Here is a 22,361-nt window from a genome sequence, read left to right on the forward strand (position 1 = left end):
CAACAAGAAAGGCAGCGAGAACAGGGAGGTTGACCAAATCTCTGCTTCATGTCGTCCCTAAGCCCAGCTCAACCCCTGCCCTCCTTGCAGCAGTGGGGATAAATGAGACAGAATTAGTGTAACTGATAGAAACCCAACCTGAATGCCCTAAGAGTGTCCGCACCAAGCCACACGGTTTATACAGAAGGTGATATACGGCAGCCTGAGAAAGAAAGGCTGCGTAGGAAGGGCGGGAATAAAAAGAAATAGCACATTTTGAAAGCTGTGGTATTCTAATGCGTGCAGATTCTGATAAAAGAAGAGTGACAGACAGCAACAAACATCCTGGGAAATCCTATGCATCGCCCCACGATTGAAAGTGAGCTTGGAAGATCCCCCCGCCCCTTCCGTCCATGAAGTTCATAACATGAATTCCATTTCTTGAAGTGATTCTAAGGGTACATAAGATATTCGCAAAAACGTATACAGGAAAATACTGACCTCAGAATAAAACTTTTAAATTCCAAATGATGAAACAAGACAAAGTTAGATAAAAAGGATTACATTCATACAACTATTATTCAGCCTTTGAAATTACGTTTTCAAAAATTATTTGCACAGACAAAAATTCAAAATACAGTGTTAGGTTAAAAAACGTGAATATAAACTTATATATACATATATATTACTAAAGCAATTCAATGGAGGCGAGCCTTTCCAACCAACCCAGTGAACCACGGTATCTGACAGGGCAGTTACTTATCAGAACTGAGTCTAGACGGTGGAAGGGAAACACCAATTTCGGGGGAACGGCTAGTCTGCTCTCTCGTGTGCACTATACGTGCTGGTCATTTTATCTCATGTAACCCGCACAACAGCACAAGGAGGGAAGCACTATTAGAATCCCTTTTGTAGATGTTTACCACCTATACTCAAGGGGTAAACAGCACACCCTAGTAGCGAGGAAGTGACACAACTGAATTTTAAACCCAGCTCTGTTTGCCTCCAGAATCTGAGATTCTACACAACAAATCAGTCAAAATATTTAATTGGCTGTACGTCTCACGCAATTAAATAACTCATGTATATTGAAGGAGTTCAGAACATGCTACCCCAAAATGTGGTGCTCCGGTATGCTGACGATTTTGAGTTAAAGAAAGGCACTTGAAAAACAGCAAATACGAGAAAAATACTCTGATCTTCCTTCTTTTTCTTAAAAGCAAGAGATAAAATTCCCATATGAAAGATGTCCTCCCTAAACCAGTTGGAAAACATTTTTATCATCACGGGGCGGAGAAGTTGAGACTGAGAGAATTCTAAACAAATAAGCTTTGTTAAAATAATTCTTATCTTCCTTTAGCGTCCCCACATAATTTAGTCACTTTTCCACAATTACACAATTGCCTCTTTCTTTAACTTAATTAATATAAAAGCAAGTCGTTTTTCTCCATTTCTTTGGGTCTTCATTCCTTATGAAGGCTCCTGTGTCATGTAAAACTTGTATTAGATAAATTCATATTTTTTCTCCTGTTGATCTGTTTTACATCAATTTAATTCTCAGGGCCTAGGCAAAAAGAACTCTAAAAGGGTAAAAGTAAAAGTTTGCTTCCCCTTACAGTATGCAAAATAAACATTATTTATATGTGTGCAACCTATCTTTTTTGATCTTCTGGATATACACTATACACTAGAAAATCAATAACTAGATGTCTAGCTGGTAATTTTGAATTGTTCCGAAGATCACCCAATTTATTGATTAATCAGAGCTTAAGGTTTCCTTCTTACCATTTTGACGCTTATCAAATTTGAAGGAAAAAAGAGGAAATAATCATTTTATCCTTTATTAGTAGTTCTAGATAACTGTTTTACAGAGCGAAAATCATTTAGAGAAAAGTTAACAAAGTAGGTGGACAATATTCCTCAAAATTATGACAAAATTGGTTTTCATAATTAATCATCTAGTAGTTTCAGTTTTCCCATGTCTCTACATTAAAAAATACTTTCTATGGAAATAACTATTCTAATGTTAGGATCTTTCCTGGAGTCTTAATATTTTCCCTTGCTATCATAGTATTTATACAGTAACCCGTACACCCGCTGAAAGCAACAGGTATAAACAGGTGACAACAAAACCCTCCTCACAGAAATGAAAGCCCGTGAAAGGAACACTCTGGTGAGCAAAGCAACTTATACAATGAAACTTGAAAGAAGCAGCCAGGCTGTTACAAAGAAATTCACCATAACTTGGTGGATACACCCCGTAATACAGACACTAAATAGGGGTGGTGAGAAATGAAACGGAAGGATGGGAAACACGTCAACAAAGAAATCTTGCATTTTTGGGGAGTAAGAAACTGTAAAAGTTTTAATCCTGAGATAGCTAAGTGCGTGTGAACTAACAAAATTAATACATAAAAAGATGTTTAATAATAATAACCAATTGCAACGAATAACCAAATTGGAGAAATTTGATTTCCTTTAAAATTTAAATCTAGCAAAATGAAATTAAGAGGTATTTCGACTTAAAAATAAGGTGAGGGTGTCTTTAAAATGTAATTAATCTCAAGCCAAATCAAAGCTAGAGACTATAAGAGTTTAGATTCATTTTCAACACCAAAATACAAAAGAAATCACTAGCACTACTAAATTCAACAGAAGGAATTCAATACTAATCCTAGCAAACGTTCATAACAAATAACCTTAGGCATAAAACCCAGGTGGAAAAGCTTTCTGTTTCCTAGACAGCAATGTTCCCAGGCAATACGATACCACTTCACTGATAATCGATCATCCAGTAATTCCTGACCAGATGAAAAGGTAAACCCACCCATCAGTTTGGCTGCAAATGTCTATGGTTTTCTTCATTCTAATAAACAAAAATACTGTAGAATCGCAATAAGTCAATTGCAGACGAGAGTCTGGATTCAGCAGAATTGTTCAACTGAGAACTGGTAAAGCACTTAGGTCTTAGAGGATCTCAAATTTATCCATTAGCTGATCATAAAATCTATTCTAGTAGCAAGCAGACTTGTAAAAGATAGACCTCATTCATCCAATAGCATTTCTGATTTTCCACTCACACCACAAACCCAGATCTAAAATACACCTTTTTTCCCCTTACCAATATCCTAACAACCATAAATTCTGTAAATTCCTTACATGGCAATTAAGAGTAACCAATATAGCTTTACACATGTCACCACAACATGGTAACTTAGGATATTACAATTCATCGTAACATAATTGAATGAGTAGAAAATTGTAAAGACAGCCCCCCCCCCCCCCCTCCACTGCCTCCCTAGCACAGGACAACAGAAAAGACCCACAGGATCTCGGATCTCCAGGAAAATGGAGTCAAGAAGCTCCTCCTTTACTGGGAGACAGGGATAGACTCCACACAGCAAAAGAAGCCGAGGACAGCTAGTATGGTTGAAATAAGAGCACAATTTTAAAACAAAGTCCCCGAAAAACAAAAACAAAGTGGGGTACTGGGCAGACAACCAGAAACTGGAAATTTTGTAATATTAGGCAAATAGGTCATCAGAAGTCCAAAGTCAATGCCAGGTTACTACAGAAGACAAGTCAGTCACACAATCAAAAGCAAGGTGACGTTTCTACACCACAGGATCCTGCCAGCTTCTGGGTAGTGGGAGATCCTTCCTCATCTAAAAAGAGGCCAGGCCCTCTTGTGGAGGGTGAAGGAAGGACAGCTCCCATTAGAAGCCGGCTTCATGTTTCTAGAATTTCATGAATATAATAAGTGCTACACATGTCGTAACTCATCAATGGACATCTGTTAGAGTCATAGACAAACAATGAAAAAGGCTGAAAAAGTAATTCAAACCCATGGAACCATTAACTCCAACAAGAACAAAATAAAGAAATCTTATCCTTTCTTAAAATTATTTCTGTTGTCTCCTTTTTTAAAGACATAAAGAAAAAGGTTCTCCAAGCTAGTGTTTTGTATGATTTTTTTTAATAGGCACATTGGTTTTTGTTTATTCCAGCTATCCAAAGTCACAGGTAAGGAGATCCACGTATTGAGGGATCTTATTTCAGAACATTGTTTCTTCTATTGATTGTAAGTGGCTCTATGAGATTTCCTGGCAAGACCTACGCTGCCATCCACAGACAGGCTTAAACACCGCCGTGATGCCACAACGTGGGCCACGGACTCCGTCACTCTTGCCCATTGTCTATTGGGAACACATACTATATGCACTGTGTAGGGGCCTCCGTTTTTGTTCTATTTCCCGGCATAGTCTTTAGTGGGGGCAGTTTTGCTGTCTAGTGGCTCCCCAAATGCGGTCCCTACATATGCAGCGTAGCATGGCCTGGGAACTTGCTAGAAGTGCAGAAGGACTGAATCAGATGGTCTAGAGGTAGGAACAGGAATCCGTGTGTTTACAAGCCCTCCAAGGGATCAGGACGCACACAGACGCTGGAGAAGTGTGACGGCGAGCGAGCCCTGTGAGGACACAGCACCCCAATAACCACCCTCCCGGCCGTGAAAAAGCTTCCTGTGACCTGAAAAGCCTGAGATTCTAATTTCCAGTCATATGCATTGTCTTCCTTAATCCCACTGTTTCAAACCTATATAATCTTCACAAGGAAGTCACAAAAGGTTGAGTTCTCACCTTTTCTTGTCTTAAGGTCCTCTACCTTCTATCACTTAATTTTAAGACCATTCTTCATCAGAAAACGCACAAAATGGAAATAAAAGGGTGTAGGGTGAGAGTAAGTTTCCCTCCCAGCACAGAACCTCAGTCCTTCTTCTTAGAGGCCATCATGGTTACTCATTTTTATGTACTTTCTTTCTAGTTATTTTCAAAATATATGCAAATACGGACATGGCCTTTTTGGTTTTCATGACATGACAGCATAGTATGTCATCTATTCTATGCCTTGTCTGACTTCTATACATTCACTGTAAAATATATAACAGACATGCTCAGTTTAATAAATAATTTTAAAGTGAGCATCTGTGGTAACTACCTCCCAGGTCAAAAAAATAAACAACGGAATAGTGCCAGCATCCAGAAGCCCTCTGTACGTGTCTCCCCACCAGTCTTGCCCCCTCTCAGTGACTTCCTGGCTTTGAAATAACCTTTTCCATGCACTTCCTTCTTCTTTACTACCTACATATGCATTCTTGAGAAACATAGCTCATTTGCCTATATTTGAACTTGATGATGAGTTGAGTCACATGGTATATGCCTTTATGTCTTATTTTGCTCAACTTCACAATTGGGAAATTCATCCATGTTACTGTGTTTGGCTCCATTTGACAGAGAAGGAAGAACATGCCACATGGCAAATCGTTAGAACCTCTGAATGATAGGGGTAAGTGATTTTTACACTAAACATGTTTCTGTATTTCTACATTTTCTGTAATGTGTATTACTTTTATTAATACACGAAAAATCCCAATAAAAGCTGCTAGACAAATTCCTGGCTGAAACTTAGTCTTACCCACCTCTGTATCTCTTCGGTGTCTATTACTAGAAAGGAGCTAAAGAAAACACAGTTCCTAAAGAAAACATTCAACTTTATTTCATTATATATCAAAGTAAGATGTTTTTCTTAGGATGATGACTTTTCCTAAAGAATTCAAGTTGATTTTATATATATGTTACCTCATTTATCCTCACGCCATACTTGCGAAGAATTTGAGGCAAGAGTTGTAAATCACATTAACTAAAAGTGATCAGATTAAATGAAAACTATTTAATACACAGCCAAACACTGTATAACTCATATTGGAAATTTTATCTGCTGACTCAGTCTAATGCTTAAATAAGATTTGGCATAAAGTTTGCCTGCCCTCGAACCCAGGGTCCTCTAAAGAATAAGAAAAAACAGGGTAGAAACTCTACGGCAGAAATGCGTACCAAAAATTTCAAGACTGGTTTTAAGCACATCAGCGACATCTAAGCTCCCTCCAATGTGCTCAAACTGAGACCTTCAGAGTATCCTAAAGAGACCTGCAGACCATCCCTTTGATTGCGCATCTGCTCTGTAATAACCACCATGAAAATAGCTCTGGGGAAAAAAACTGGGAGGAGTGACCCACTCCCACTTTGCACCCACACAGACCACAGTATGACAACACAGAGAGGGCAGTGGATATAAGCTGGTGATAGGTGACAAATGAACTACCCCCAAAACAAGCAAGAACTTTGAACCACAGGCCTTCTAGAGCACGAAAGATGCGTGGATATGTAGAAAAGCAGAGCACCATTTATAAACCCACTCAAAAAGCAATTGCAGTCATCATGTCCCTTCAGTTTTCATTACGTGTCAACTTGTCCCATATTTTAACATGTCGTTTGGAAACCCAAGCTTTTCAGAGAACTCTTGGTAAGGTTCCATCTTTTCTTTAGACGGGTGCCCTACTTCTTCCGCATAAGCATCGATGATAATTATACTGTCAGAATTCCAGCACTTCCCATCTGCCATGCAACCCGAATCATCTTTTCAAGTCTCACAACATGACATCATGCTACCTTAGCTTTTCATGTTTAAAACATTTCCTGGTAAAGGAACATCAGGGGCCCTGAACCGCTGGGCCCCAGCTCCCCGGGGCTCAGTCCAGGGTTGGAGGAGGAGCAGGGGCACAGCGGCGGCAGAAGAGACTCCCGTCTCCATCCTGTCACTGTGCAGTTACACAGGCCCTTCTGCGGGGGAGGGGCTCGTGGGATACACAGACACCAGTGGCAAGGGTTCCTCCACGGCCAGGCATGGGAACACATCTTTGCTACAAACTCTTTGCGATATGTTTTCCACAAGCCTCGATCATGCCTAGCTATGCTCAGCGTTAGTTACCATACGTTCTAAAGCTATTGGGCCTCTAATAGACTCATGCGTGAAAACTAGGCAAGGGGAGTGGTACGTGGCCATTCAAGTTCTACATAAAAGCCTGCATTGATCCTGTTCCTCCCGGAAATCTCTGTGCACAACTGGAACCTAACAGGTCAACAGACCGACATCTCAAAGGCATATGTGTTGAGTCACTTCACTAACACTATTCCCTGGATAGTGAGTGCTGAATCCTAAAGCATAAAAAAGTAAAAAAAAAAAAGTGGAAAAAAAAAAAGTGAAAAGGATGGGGAAGGGAAGTTTCCAACTTATTTTCAAATGAAACAATCCTCCTTCCAAGAAACATGAGCCCCCAAGTCCTGTACACGCAGACTGTCGCACAGGCCTTACTACAGGTTTTAGTGGCTTATAGGTACACCTGCTACAGACACATAACAAAATATGACTTGAAGATTTCATTATATAAGTTTCTGTTTTAAACGCTTATCAAAACATAAACTTAAAAGTAAATATTTTTCAAAATACAAAAAACTGAATGAGTATGAAAGAAATTTAAACAATTAAGCCTGGATGTGCTATTTGTTAAGTTTGTAGCATTTATACTTCTGAAGTTATGAAAGATGAAATCTGATGCTTGAGACACCTATCTTAGAAGTTACACAAGTGACTCCAGGTGGATCACAGAAGGATGGCCAGGTGAGCTCAGGTAAATCCACAGAATTGTGAGAACCAATAAAACATTTTTAAGCAACTAGGTTTCTTCGTTTTGTTTTGTTTCTTTTTTGGAGGGGGGTTGTTATAAAGCAATGGATCACTGAAACACAGCCGATTCAGGGTTTAAAAAAAAAAAAGTGGACCATGTGATGTAATATCTACAACTACTATTAACAATAGTATCATTTTCTTGAACACTTACAATGCAAACTGTCCTAAGCACATCACATGTACTGACTTATTTATGAAGCAGGTTCCGTCACCTTCGTTTTGCAGATGAAATAAATGAGGCTTCAGAGAGGCCAAGAAATCTTCCCAAGGCCACACACAGTTAGCAAGTGTCAAGCCATAGAAGCATGACAGTCACCCAAACATTACATCCTGCAATCACTCTTGCCAGGCCCCGCAGGATTTCCATTGAGCCCTTTGTCGATCCTTTATCTAGATTCTTGTTTCCTCGAAGTCAGACAGAGGAGCAGAGATCTTTGGCTTACACTACCCATCCCCAGGCTCTGAAGACAGCCTGGGTTCCTGAGGGACACCTCACACACAGTTGCGAGGTGCTAGTGCCCTGGCTGCCTAGCAACACATGTTTCCTTATTCCAGTCAGGTGTGAAGAGACAGCCCTGACTTCCAAAGATAGACGACAAGAGTGACTGTTCATTGCTTTGTCATTGATAGCGACTCTCTATCAGAAAAGCACACAATGAAGCCTGGGATAGTCTCAGCAATCCTCCTTCCACACAGTAACATATCCAACAAGCAAAACTATGGACTCCTCCACTAACTGTCTCCAAGGAGACACCAGGCAGGACCAAGTTGACAGGGAAGACGGACTTCTTGACTGAGAGCCTGAGACACTATAATAAAGCAGCAGATCTGCACACTGAGAATGTGTGCATTTTATGCTGTGCAAATTATACATCAATAAATGTGATTTTTTTAAAAAAGTTTTTTAAAAAAGGAGAATTAGCCTTCTGACACTAACAACTTAAAAGATGGAAGGACAAGATTGCAGTTGAAAGCATTCTCAAGTCTTTGCTTTAGGAAAAATCTGGATAGAGTGAACAAGTTTAAATTTTATTGATAAAATACACAGTTAGGTACACATACTAAAATGTAGGCAGAACCAATTGAAAATATACACTGTATGGCTGAGGTCATTAAACTTTTCCTATAAAGTGTCAGATAGTTAATATTTTAGGCTTTGCAGTGCATGCTGTGTCTGTCACAACTACTCAATCCTGCTTCTGGAGCATAAAAGCAGCCATAGAACATACATACATGACCACCATGGCCGTGTTCCAGTAAAACTTTATTTACAAAACCAAGCAGCTGGCGTGATTTGGCCCAAGGGTCACAGTTTGCTGACCCCTGATCTAGGGCTTTTATACCAGCAGATAAGTAAAGGAGAAAGTGGGCAATAATGAAGACTTTACCCAACAGTAGGCTGGGGGGGGGGGGGGGAGAGGGCGGGCAGGGGAAAAGAATGAAAAATCTTTAGCAAGACAAAGAAATGAATCCAAGAAGACCAGCAATCACAATAAATTACAATAAGTTAAATTCAACTATTCTGAGATAGGACTATTAGATTGGGTTGAAAAAATAAAAATTTTAAAAAATAGAATGAAACGAAATTCATCCACAGTGACTATAAGATACATGTTAGAAGCAAAAGACTAAAAAACAAATTGGAAAAAAGATATACTACCCTTTAAGATAAACAACAAGAACCAATAGGAATAAAGATTACATAATGAGTAAAAATAAATCATGCATAACAATGAAGCCTCAGAATGTAGGAAGCAAAAACAGTCCAAATTAGAAGGAGAAATTGACAAATTCATAATAATTATAGGTAATTTTAACATGGAAGAATTTAACAAAGCTTTTTTCAGAAGCTGATAAACTAAGCCCACAAAATTAAAGAAAAAAAACAGTAAGACTTTAAATTAGAACAAAAAGTTTGAATCAATAGTTATTTATATATAAAGAGAGAACAATGCAACAAACATCCTCCTTTTCAGGCACACATTGGAAAGAAAGTTTTTTAATGAACCATTCACTAAGTAACAAAGGACATCAACAAATTTCAGAGAAACAGTTGTCATAGAGACCACATTCTCTGACAATGTTCAGACACTAAGGAGTCTCCTGAGTAACACACAGACTATATATAAAAAAAAGAAAAAGAAAAAGAAAGAAAAATTACGATGAGGGACACAAAATATTTAGAAGAATATGACAATAAAACAAATACTGTCCCTGCTATCGGAGTTGGTAATCTGATGGAGGAGACACCAGTGATCCTTGGTCAGAAATTAATATGGAATACAGATTACAGATTGTAGCTGTGCATATGAATTACATAGTATGCGATGGCAAACTGCTGAGTTTATGCAGGAAAAGAAGAGGGTCCCAAGAGAACATGTCACTTGGGAGCCTGGTACCTTCTGAGGGTATTAAGTTAGGGTTCCCTGAAGAAAGGGCAGAGATTTCCCTCAGTCCTACCTGAAACTGAAGTATTTTTTCACCCAGTTAAGATGTTCAAAGGTATTCAAGTCACCCTTCATCCCACTTATTACATAACCTTCTACCAGGAATGGCTTTCCACAAGCAAACAGCTGACCTCAGTATTCATGGAATAGTGCAAATAACCCCACTGGGGAAGCATTCAGGGTGTTACCTAGCCCTTCTTGTTCTGAGGTTCCACACCTATAAAATGGGGTTAATAAAGGGCTGGGGATTTACAGGGTCTGTGTGGTAACCCATGTAGAGGAAGACTGGTATAACGTGACAGAAGACACTTTGTACAAATCCCAACCCCACCACCTCTGGGTTGTGGGACTTTGGACAACAGTATTAACATCTCTGCCTAGGTTCCCTCCTCCGAGACATGGGTTTCAAACAATACCAACCCTCAGAGCTTTGAGAATTAAGTAATTCATGCAAATTACTCAGCACTCCATAAATACGAACTGCAGTTAGCAATAAAACTGTGTCTGTTGCTCCATACTTAAGGAAAGTCCTTTGTAACAATCTCATTAACAGAATTTGAGACCTTCTTCCCCTCTGCCCTCTGCCTTACAACTGATAATCCTAGAGACTCCCATTTTCCTCTGAAGGTTATTAGATGTTGGAACATATTAGCAAAGAAAATTTCACTATTTCTAAATGAAATTCTTTTAATAGCCTCACACACACCTACTTGTTTCGGACTATTAAATGTAATTCTACCCGAAGGCTGGAGTTCTTTTGTAGGAATGAACAGAACTCTTGAGATTCCTCATAAATCAGTAAAGCACTAATGTCCTTTAAAGTTCCCATAACTTACAAATTCACTAGGTATTTTCACTGCCTATAAGTTGTGTTTCAGAAATGCACGCGAAGCTCTCTGTGTGTTCAAAGTCAGGGTCTTACATGTATGTAGTTCGATGTACTTGATGTATCTGTTATAAATTCCCTTCCTGTTTACTATCTCAGATAGAATACAAAACAATCACACAGCTCCAAAACTGGGAGATTCTAAGCAAAATTGGGCCCACTCCAAGAAGGTTTATTGAAACTGAGTTCCATTTACTATGTTTAAATCCAACCTCTTTACTACGAAAAAGCTGGTAACATAACCAATTCGATCAGTCCCATTTGGGGCGGGGTGGGGGTGGGATGGTCAATAGGGTGGAACCTGTCTTCTAGGGCTCCTCGCCTACCTAGCATCCAAACTACCATTCAGGGTGCAAACACACTCTGAAAGAGGTTCTCAGTAAGAATAACCCAATTTTTAAAAGTGAGGAACTTGATAAATATAATCTTGCGGATACCAGTCCTGTTTCAATGAGCACATCAGAGACAATTCTGGCATTAAATATACAAACTGGCCAATATTCTACTAAATAACTTGCTTCTTAATAAATGAAATGCAAACAGCCCCCAAAGTGTCTCTATGTGTCTTTTCAAAAATAAAATCTAAAATTGCTTTGAAATAACCTCCATGAACTTGGTATTAATTTTTACAGCCAAGACACAACATTGAGATACAGCATGCAATACAGAATAGAATGTCCTACACAATTTTGCACAATAACAGAATACCCAGGTTTACAGGCTCAGAGGAAACTTTGAACCCATCCTGACTCATTTTACTGAGGAAGAAACTAAATTTCACAAAGGATGATGTAAAATTGTTTAATGCACATATTTTTCATAAGAAAAAAAATTCTGACAAAACCGCAGGGTTCTAACGCTTCAACAGGCTACTTTGGGGCCATTACAAGTGCAAAAGCAGCTCTCCCAGATTGGACTACCACCCTCTGCCCAACCACAATGGGCAATCAGGATAGAGGGTGGATGACGGCTGCTCAGTCAACTCGATACAAGCAATAGTCCTCCTTCGCGGACGTAAATGAGACCCAGACTTTAACTGAGGAAAAGAAAGTGCTTTGCTCCTTAAACAATGATACGGACTTTCTTTCTTTCTTTCTGTGGACGTCGGATTTTGTTAGCCTTTTAAACTATTGCTTTGTTACTAAGGAGTCATTCAACTTTACTTAAAAATTAAAAGATAATGATGTGAGTAGTGGTGGTGGTAGCGCAGCCGCGGTAGAGTACTATCAGTACTCTAATAGTACTAATAGTATTAGTAGTACTAATCATAGTGGTAATAATTTCCTAACACTTGCCTAGCACTGAACCAAGCACTGGGCACTGTGTTTAGGACATTACTCCTTACGTTTAATCAATCCTTTAGTCATTTAACCATTACATTGAATGCATTTAATCCTCCCAATCGTTGCGTGAACAAAATATACTATTATTCTCGTGTCACAGATGAGGGAACGAGGTACAAAGAGGTTAAGTAATTTATCCAACATCCCATGGCTAGTAAGCAGCGGAGCCAGAATTCAAACCCATGCAGCCTGATTTCAGAGTGAAAATATCTCATTTTACAAATGGAGTCAAACTACCCACATAGAAATACTACTGAGGATATCAAAACAAACACATTGCATAATCTTGAAACTGAAAAAAAACACAAAGAACACAAGAACATTCACCTTGTTTTTCTTCCCTTTTAAAATCTGAGTGCCCCAAATGACAAAATAGGTTGCAACTTATATATATAAATATATAACAAGACAGAAAGTGCCAAGTATACCTTACTATTATTTTTCCCACCACGTATCCCACAAACTAAGCTCTTCTTTTTTCCTACTTCTCTAAGAAGTGAGAAGAGAGCCACTGAATCCATATAGATTAACTATAGGACTAAGAACTTAGGCCGCCTACATCCACGTGACTTTATTTGTGATAAGAAATTCTTACCCACAAAGAAAAGACTGCAAACCAGTGAATAATTTCACTGTACGCTTCAGGAATAAGTCCATTTGCACCGACAAGAGACAACTCAGACAATCCCCTTTTCACAATATTCCCTCAACTTGGCAAATGACTCACATCTCAAACAACTGTGTACTTAAAAGACTTGGTTAAGACCCTTGCCTCATTGTTTCCGTTCAACTTAAACTACCACATCATGCACTTTGCCCAGTTTAAACCAGATCACTGCATTGATGGGCTCTCCTTCAATCTCTCAGGGTCTACCCAAAACTACAACACCTGCCCATGACCTTTCCCTCGTAAAGTCTACTGAGTCTCCATCAAGGTGTGCTCGTCAATGAGCAATAAACTGGGTTTTTCTTGATCTACAGGCTAAAATGGCCTTTGGGGGAGTCGGCAGCCAACCAAAGGGAAAGACCCTATTTCTTTTCAGCTGCTCTCTTAGCAACTCTTTTTTTAATCTCTTCTTTTCTCACACCCACACTAGACCACATGTGAAATTAAATATACCGGGAAATGGGATCATTGTAGGAAAAGATAAACATGAGCCAGCAAATGAAAGGGGGCCGAGTGGATCTAACAATAAATTCAATATGAGACTTCAAACTATATTTCATTGTAGCCACAGTTTAACTTTAAGCTGAAGTGGGTTAATTTACACATTTCAAATTGGTCTTAAAGCGTCCCTAAAATCGAGGTTTAGAAATAAAAAGAAAAAGCCTTGAAATGCCAAACTTTATTTTGCCATCTGATTAAATTTTATAAAAATTTATTTTACTATAATTCTAATTTTATGTATTAAATACGAATACACGAAACGTAATTAATCTTTAAAGAATAACTGACTAGAAGTGATTTCAACCTGTGTAAATATAGTCATTTGACATCACCTTTCATGTATATAATCATTTTTAGTAGATTGGTTCTATTTATCTATGCAATTATTAAAATATGTAACTAGTATTTATTCTAATTCCATTTTATCTTTTTTTCATGCATTACATTTTTCCTTGGGAAAAAATTAAGTCACATAAAGATCAAACTGAATATATTAAGATGCCAAAGAGAAGCTTTTTATAAGGTTGAGGTCTTTAAACAGGAACTCGTCCCATCACATTAAAGTGTGTGTGTGTGTGTGTGTGTGTGTGTCTGTGTGTGTGTCACAGGTAGATAGATGTGTATATACGGATATATACTGAAAGTCTGCAAGGTTTTTGTATTCACTTTTCTTCATCTATTTTAATCTGTTGTATATATTTTTGTCAGTTATTCCAAATTCTTTTGGAAATGAGATGGGGTAAAATTTTTAAAATCATCCTGTATATATGTATATATATGTGTATGTGTGTGTGTGTGTATATATGTATCTGTATATATGTATATATATACACACACACACATATATATGTATATATATGTATATATTAGTCAAAAAACTTGGTTTCAGACACTGAGAACTGAAGGCAGTTTCTCCACCCTTCTCAGAAAGGACATACTGCAGCTGTGGTAAACCTTGTTGAAATCGTACATTAGGATGCTACTTAAATGAATTGGGTCACGGTTCTACAGTCAGGAAGAGGAGAGGCAGATGACAAGTCAAGGACTCAAGACCTGCGACAGGATGAACACAGCCGTGGTCAGCAACCCAAGGACCACCTTTTAAAAATGCACAGACAGGAAGATAAAGATAAATACAGAGTTAGATTTTTCCCTCCCTTTTTGCCCCCTTTATTCATATGCCTTCAAAGAAAAAATAGATGAAATATTAAAATTAAACTGTAATTTCTACACAGAAAATACATTGAGAAAATAGACATTAACAAAATAAGCTCCTGTTCACAAAATGTACAGGGTCTGTTGTATTCAGCATAGCACTTACCGTCACTGATGGCGTGGGGCTTAATAATGCAACAGGTACAATTGGTAAATTTAGCAGTGTTTGCCGGTCCACAAACTCCACTCGAAGGAAAAAATAACTCCATTTCCTAAAATCAGAAGAGAAATGACTTTAGCATAAATAATCTCTTATCCTGAACTCCTGCGATATTTATGTGAGAGGGGAAGAACTATACATTTACTTTTCAAGTTTCATAATATAAATTCTTTGCTTTAAATTTTCTAAACATGATTTAACCTATTAAAACTAGTGAACTGAACCCTGTTTAAAGTCTTTTAATCAAAGGAACACATAAGGAAGTATTAACGAAAGCAATGAAAATATGTATCACTCTGTCCCATGATAAAAACTGAGAATGTCTTCACATATTTTGAATAATGGAAGTAATCAATATAAGGTTCTTATTTTTCTCAAAGCATGAGCTCATGAGACATGGTCCAGTTTTAAACTTATTAAAATGCGTAAAATAAAATTAAAAACTAAGAAATCTTTATAGGAACAGAGATTAGGATTCAAGAATCACAACTACAATTAGTTAAAACTACATTTTATAGTCCTAGCAGAAAATCAAATCAATGAACCACGTTTTCTAGCTAGAGTCAGGCTACATTGTTTACACATGGTTCATTAAAAGACAACCAACAATGTGAATTAGTCACAAAGACGGTCACACTAACCAGTTCTTTCAGTTATTTATGATGGATGCTTTCTTATCTCTAATGCCACCATAAACCCACAAACCTATGCAAGTTAATTCCTTTCTTCAAATTTATAATTTGCCAAACAACCATAACTTTGGAGGAGCACAGGGTACTGACCGGGGACATCAGAGTGAAAACATCCAAATGCACAGCCCCCGCCCCTCAAAAAAATAAAAATAAAATAAACTTAGCGTGAACCCTGATTTCTCTCCTTCTCTTACCCACCCATCTAGTCTGTCAGGAAATCCTTTAAAATATACCCAGAATCCAACCACCTCCCTGTCTGTCACCCTGGTCCATGCCACCACCAACTGTCCCCTTGACACCTGCGCTAACCTCCTGACGGATCTCCCCTTCGAACTTTTCCTGAAACACCCCTACCCCCGCCCCGCCGGACCTATTTACACAGCAGTGAGAATGAAACGTAAACACAGAGTGTGTCCCTCTGCACAGAACCCTCCAATGGCCTCCTACCTCACTTGGAATGAATTTCAAAGTCCTAGATGTCCTACAAGGGCCACATGATCTGGCCCCCGGCACCCCTCTGAACTAATGTCCTATTTCTGTGGAACACATTTCTGCCCCGGCCTCCATGACTCACTGTTCCCTGAACACAGCAGATATGGTCCCACCTGAGAATCTGCATGTGTTATTCCTTTTCTGCCCTGGACACTCTTTCCCCAGATAGCTGCATGGTTTTCCCCTCACTTCCTTCTCATCTCTGCTCAAGCCAAGGATTGGGAGAACTTCCTGAGTGGTCTGTACTTTCACAGCATTCTGCACCCCCGCTGTCCTTTTTCTATCCCCTTCCCTTGCTTTATCGTCTTCAGAGCACTTACTGCCTGACGTGTCACATGCCCACTTATTATCTGACACTCCCCCTCCCGCCATCAGAAGAGATGTAAGTTCCGTGGGCTCTAGCACTTACTTCCCTTGTGCTCAGTACTTGGGGATAATGGGAATTCAAACACTTATAAACTCTGCATGTGCTAAATAAGATGCTATCTCTCCACATTGTACAAATGAGGAAAATGACACTCAGGAAGCTTGAGGAACAAGCCCTTCCAAGTCAGCAAGCAGCAAAGCCAGGATTCGAGCCCAAGTCAGGCCGGCTCAGACGCTGTTTCTATCATCCGTCTTCCAAACGTAAAACGGATGCTCAACTGTTCTGCCTCTGATTTAACCAATTTTCCAGATACTCATTTACGTATGCAAGGAAGCTGTTACTTAAACGTATCTTCTCAGTGCAAATAATTCTGCTTCATCCCCTTGCTTTCTCCTTCTCTCGGTGTGGGGTGTCACACCTGTCCAACCTATGAACCCAAGCTAACATTTGCAAGAGCACGTTCACTAGGTCGTTGCTATGGCAACTAATTCAGAGACTTCACCCAACAATGGAAAGTCCCACACAAAACAAGTGTTCATATTCATTTGTGATTTGAGCTGCTCAAACATTATCCACAAAGCTTTTCTTCTTTCGAGGGCCCTTCCTATTACTCTTAGCTTTTCATATGTCCCTACATTGCCCAGCAGGGAAGGATCAAGATAGGAAACTCTCAAAAATAAAATTCAGACTCAATTTGATAAGCTTTAAGCATGTAGCTTTTTTTACTATATTTTATTTAACAAATTGTGAAGCATATGGTTGCACTGTATCATAAATTTCACCCTGATAAGATCCTACGACAACCTCACTAGAACATTTGACTAACCTACAATGACATAGTTATCATAATAAAAGTATTACCAAGTGGTTGCCAGCTAAAAGTTTCTCCAAACCTTTCACACAGTAATTTTAAATAAATACCATTTCTGTAAATGCCCCAGATTAAAACATTTTAAAAATATAGAACTTTCTCTCTACAGACTCTCCCAATATCAAACAATAAATATGTTATCAGAAAGTCAGGCAAAATATTAAGAAATGAATTATGAAATCACATGATCAATGCACCCTTATTTACAAATATGAAAAAAAAAACTAACGAAGTGTCCAAAAGTAAGGGACTATTTAAATAAATTGTGTTATATCCATGCAAGAGAATATTCTGCAGCCATTAAAATGTACTCTTTTGACAGTAATCTAGTAACACATAAAATGTTATAATATTAAGTGGAAAAAAGAATCAAATTAAATTAAAACCATGTCGAATGGTGTTTACTATGTAAATTACATAAATGATCAAAGGAATGATCTGGAAGGCCGTAGGCCATAAACAAGTAACCTGTAAACACTACCAGCAAGGTTACTGATGACAAATTTTCTTTTCTCTTAGTTCCCGAGCGCTTTGGAGGAACCTTCATTATCTCTCTTTCTCACACTCTGTATTCAATCTGGAGAGAAATCTTGATCATGTGAATTTCAACCATTAAAATGTATTTTAAAATATGCTTATATATGATCCTCGCGACTGCCGCCCTGGGCCAGCCATTATCTCTCTGGATTATTCCCACAGCCCCTTCTTACTGGGCTCCCTGTGGCTACTCGCGCCCTCTACAGTCTATTCTCAATGCAGCAGCCAGAGTGATGCTTTTTTTTTTTTAGTTATTAGTTTTAGGTGTACAAAACAACGTAATAGTTAGACATTTATAACCCTCGCAAAGTGATAGCAAGTCAAGCACGCCGTCCTCTGTTCAAAGCCTTGCCTGCAGCGGCTCTCCATTTCCTCAGAGAAAAGGCCAACCGTCCGGTACTACCTTGGTCTACAAGACCATCTGACCACCTCATCAGCCCCCCCCCCCCGTCCCCACCCCATCCAACCACACTGCCCAGTTTGCTATTAATTGAATAGGCCAGGCAGAAATATGCTGTCCTGGGAATAGCAAGACGGCCAGTGTACCTGGGACACGGTGAGGGAGAGGTGGGTGGGAGCTAACGTTGGAGGGGGCGGGGGGGGGTGCAATCAGGTGGAGCTTTGGAGGCTATTTTACAAGAGACAAAAATTCACCACAGGCTTTTCAATAGCTGAACTGGTGATCCAGTGTGTTTTAAAAGCTCACTGGGCGTGTGGACTTCTCGTGGGGCAAGGGGAACTGTTCATACATTGAGTGGAAGAGGAGAGGGAAGAAGAATTAGGAGGCTTCTGCAGAAGTCCCGACAACATATGACTATGATTTAGATCACAGTGATCAGATTCAAGGTCTAATTTGAAAGGCGAGCTGAAAGGATTGATTGATAGAACTGGAAGAAAAAGAAAAGAGCACTTATTATGAAACTGTCTAATATTATTTCATTGTAAACACGACCAGACTAACAACCACCTGAAATTAGCTAAGGAACTTAACATGATGCTAAGAATAAACTTGCACTTTGTTAATTCAACATCAGTATAAACCCAGTGGAATACCTTATTTATATGGATTTAAGACAGAGAATAATTGTAGGGGAACTTTTTCACAAACACTAGCTATACGGAGGAAAAGAAAAGGATATTAAGCTTGAAAATAGAGTGTTAGGTCTGAGTTAAAGAACAAAGACTCATACTTCAAACAATGCCTTCTTTTTGAATAGTCACTGCCCACAAATTGGTAGTCATACATAAATTCAAACACTGATAAGCCTCTGTAATTTCAGTCTTTGGAATAAGAAACAGGATGACAAGTATTTTAATTGGAGAAAACTTATTTTGGCCATGGCCAGGTTACCAGTTCACCAAGGAGATGTATCTTGGAAACACTGTTTAATCCTAGGCAGAAGGTCAAAGGTTTTCTCTACAACTAGATCAGCTGTGTAAATCTACCCTAAGTCGGCAGTGACAGAGATGCTTTACTTTGACATCAAACGTTTCACAAACCCCAAACAGAATGAAAATATGCCTAAAATGCCTTACTCTGGCAGCACAAGCGAAAGAGTCAGGGCCATGAGCTGCATTTCTTAAGCCATCGGTTCCAAAGAGGGCTCTGATGCTTCCAGGAGTTTCTGTACGTGCCATCCCAGAGTTGGCAGGTCCGAGAAGTCTCTTCCATTCACATATGGCATCATCTCTTAAAATCTCCATGGCAATAATGGGACCACTTGTAATAAACTGGATCAACTCACTATGAAACAGGTAAAATGCTGATTTGCTTCATTTTTCTGTCAATGCAGGTATCTCTCTTAACAATAAAGATATATTACAAGTTGAGTATTTCAATGCACGGTTATTATGATCTCAGAACGACTGGATATAGTGAATTTTACATGGCAAGATAAAATTTTCATAAATTGAGTGCCTTGCTGTGGCCCAAGTCACTACAAATCATTAGTGCAGTCAAATCAATTGCCGTTGGCAGAAAAATCACTGTTCTATTGAATTAAGACTATTTCATGACTTAAAATGCATACATCTGAACTACGGTTTTCCTGTTGCTCTGAAAGGTACAGAAGAATCTTTATTTTCATGTGGTTTATCATTACAGTCAAATAAAATTTCGTAATAGAGAAAGTGATGAGAGTGATATCTTAACACATTTGTTATAAGAATTTATTTTTGTGTAAAAACTATTAGAATTCAAAGAATGACAATCAACTATCGATTAGTAAGCATTAAGTTGGTCTAGTGATAAAAGGACAGAAAAAACAATTCTTAGGAAAAAATTCTCTGCACTTGCAAGATATTATGGCCCTTGTGACAGATTCTTCTCATGTAACAAAATTTTTAATTGTAAAATTATAACTCTTATAGGTTTATACATTTTCCAGAATATCCTCCAGTATATACCACTAGCCCCAAATTCAGCACCTACTTAAAAAAGGGCCTCGACTGATGGTCAACATGAAAATCTGTTGCTTCTTTCCTGTAAAAGAATTAAAACAAAAATAGTTAAGAATTATATAAAATAATTATTTTAGCTTAATAAAATAAACATGAAATCCTCTATTTATTTGATCTGTATGTGAATTGATCAATGATTTTTCACCAAATAGTTTGCCCAAATACCCGCCCTTCCCTTCACATTTTTGCTTATGCCCTTTCTATTACCAACTGCAGGGAGAAAAACAAAATAGGTAAGGGGAAGAAACTCACAGAAATAAAAAGGATACTACAGCCTAAAATGAGGTAAAACTGAATGCCTGAAAAACTTGTGTGGGGAGTATTTTAGAAGAGTTAGCAGCAAGACTACTAAAATGATCGATTCTACTTTCAACACAACTAAACTACTAAAAGAGAAAAAAAATAATCTTTTTTATCAATGAAAAGAAAAATCTTAATAAACTACTAAAACTGTTTCATTGTTTATTTCTAACATGTCTCTGGCCTCATAGTTATCGTCAGCAAAAATTTAAAATTGAAACCAAGATGAGAGGGCATGAATTTTCCCATCATTCTTATCGAATTCCCCCTTTAAACGTTTAGATGGAAAAAGACCACCTAGAGAAGCTTTTTGTTGTTGTTTTGTTAGGTCTTGCTGTGCTCTCACAAAGAAATGCACCATTCTCTCACAAAGACGTACCCATTTATTCTTTCACGACAGCTTTACAGTATCTACCCTGACTAAAACATTGATCCAAGAACTAGAAATATGAAGTCAGGTGAAACTCAGCTGCTATCTTTAAGATACGGTGGTGACGGAGGAACTGACGATTGAGCAAATAAGTTGAGAAAAGATAGAAATATCGGGACATGCTCCCCCATGGGTCCCTGGCACTCCTGACGTGTCTTGCTGGGGAGTAAGAATGGAAGGCCCTGGCATCTCTTGAACCCCAGGCACTTCTTCCGGTGATGTTTACAGCAAGCAACTTCAGGGGATGAGATCACGTCTGTCTTCAGTACAAAGAGCAGGCCTGTTTACCGCTTGCTAATGAAACCATGGGTAACCCAAGTCCAATGCTCCTGTCTTTCTAGAAAATGTGTTGGGAGATCTTGCTTCCATAGGGGAAAAATTCAAATTAAATGTATGTGATTGTTGGGGTTAAATTGAGGGTGTTTTGTTAAGGTTTCTAGGGATCAGACTTATCAAAGCTGCATCAAATATCCATCTACTGCTATCCACGGTCCCTGCACTCACAAACACACACAAAAAAGCAACTGTCCCTTGCAAGGAACAGCAATGAGAAGACACCTGACTGAAAAAAAAACTAAAAAAAAAAACTAGTGGGCTCACATAGGAACCCCGTTCTACCTAACAGCTACATTGATGGCCCTACCTGTAGGGAAATCTCACTTTCACTAAACAACATAGAAAACACCAGGTCAGACAGAATGCATTGCTTTTCAGAGTAGTACACAAGTGTATTTACCAGCTATATATACTAGGAGGAGCTAGATATAAACATTCCCAAATGCATCACCTTTGGAAATCACAACAGCACTCCCTTGTCAAATAGAAATAAGCACTCATACCCATCTATCATTTTTATACAGTGCTAGACTTGAATATTACAATTATCACGCATCGGTGTTATAAAAGCAGATGGGGTTGCTGGAGACAACAACCAGGTAATGAAGCTTGACCATTCCTTGCTTCGAGCTCAATCATTATTCATGCATCTAATTACCTGTCATCTTACAGTTTCCATTCTCAGTAAGATTATGCTGTTCTATGCTTTGCCATTTGGTGGGAGATTTTTAAATTTTAAACAATGACATGAAGATAAAAGATGATTTTTAACGAAAGGAAACCAGACATTGCATAACTGAAAATTATCAACAACTTACCTTGAAAGCATCATCATTTTGAGTTTGGTTATAGTAAATCCAGCTTTATTTATTATTTCAATTATTTCTCCAGTTTTTGATATTGCATCTGGTTTAATCAGGGCTAACGTTCTGTGAAGGAATAAAGAGTAACTTTGAAAATAAAAATAGATGAGCAGTTTTTACTTTTTATTCTCAATGTACTTTCCTTAACAATCACCCCAGATCATCAAAGAGCAACATGATATATAAAGAAAAGTATATTAAAGGTCTCTTAAAAACGTCTCCAAACTAAGT

General features: G+C 38.4%; 1 protein-coding gene across 3 annotated transcripts in view; it reads right to left on the bottom strand.

Moving 5' to 3' along the window:
- The window catches only part of NME7 (NME/NM23 family member 7), a 106,551-nt gene that overhangs the window by 53,349 nt on the left and 30,841 nt on the right, over nt 1-22,361 (bottom strand). For all 3 annotated transcript variants that reach the window (XM_019747396.2, XM_074322500.1, XM_019747397.2), the window contains exons 4-7: nt 22,086-22,196; nt 20,173-20,223; nt 19,278-19,485; nt 14,729-14,834 (exon numbers count right to left, since the gene is read on the bottom strand). In XM_019747396.2, coding sequence (XP_019602955.2) covers nt 14,729-14,834; nt 19,278-19,485; nt 20,173-20,223; nt 22,086-22,196 — 476 coding nt within the window. The remainder of the gene's footprint in view (nt 1-14,728; nt 14,835-19,277; nt 19,486-20,172; nt 20,224-22,085; nt 22,197-22,361) is intronic.

Source organism: Rhinolophus sinicus, linkage group LG17 (genome assembly GCF_036562045.2).
Source record: "Rhinolophus sinicus isolate RSC01 linkage group LG17, ASM3656204v1, whole genome shotgun sequence".
Lineage (NCBI taxonomy): Eukaryota > Metazoa > Chordata > Mammalia > Chiroptera > Rhinolophidae > Rhinolophus > Rhinolophus sinicus.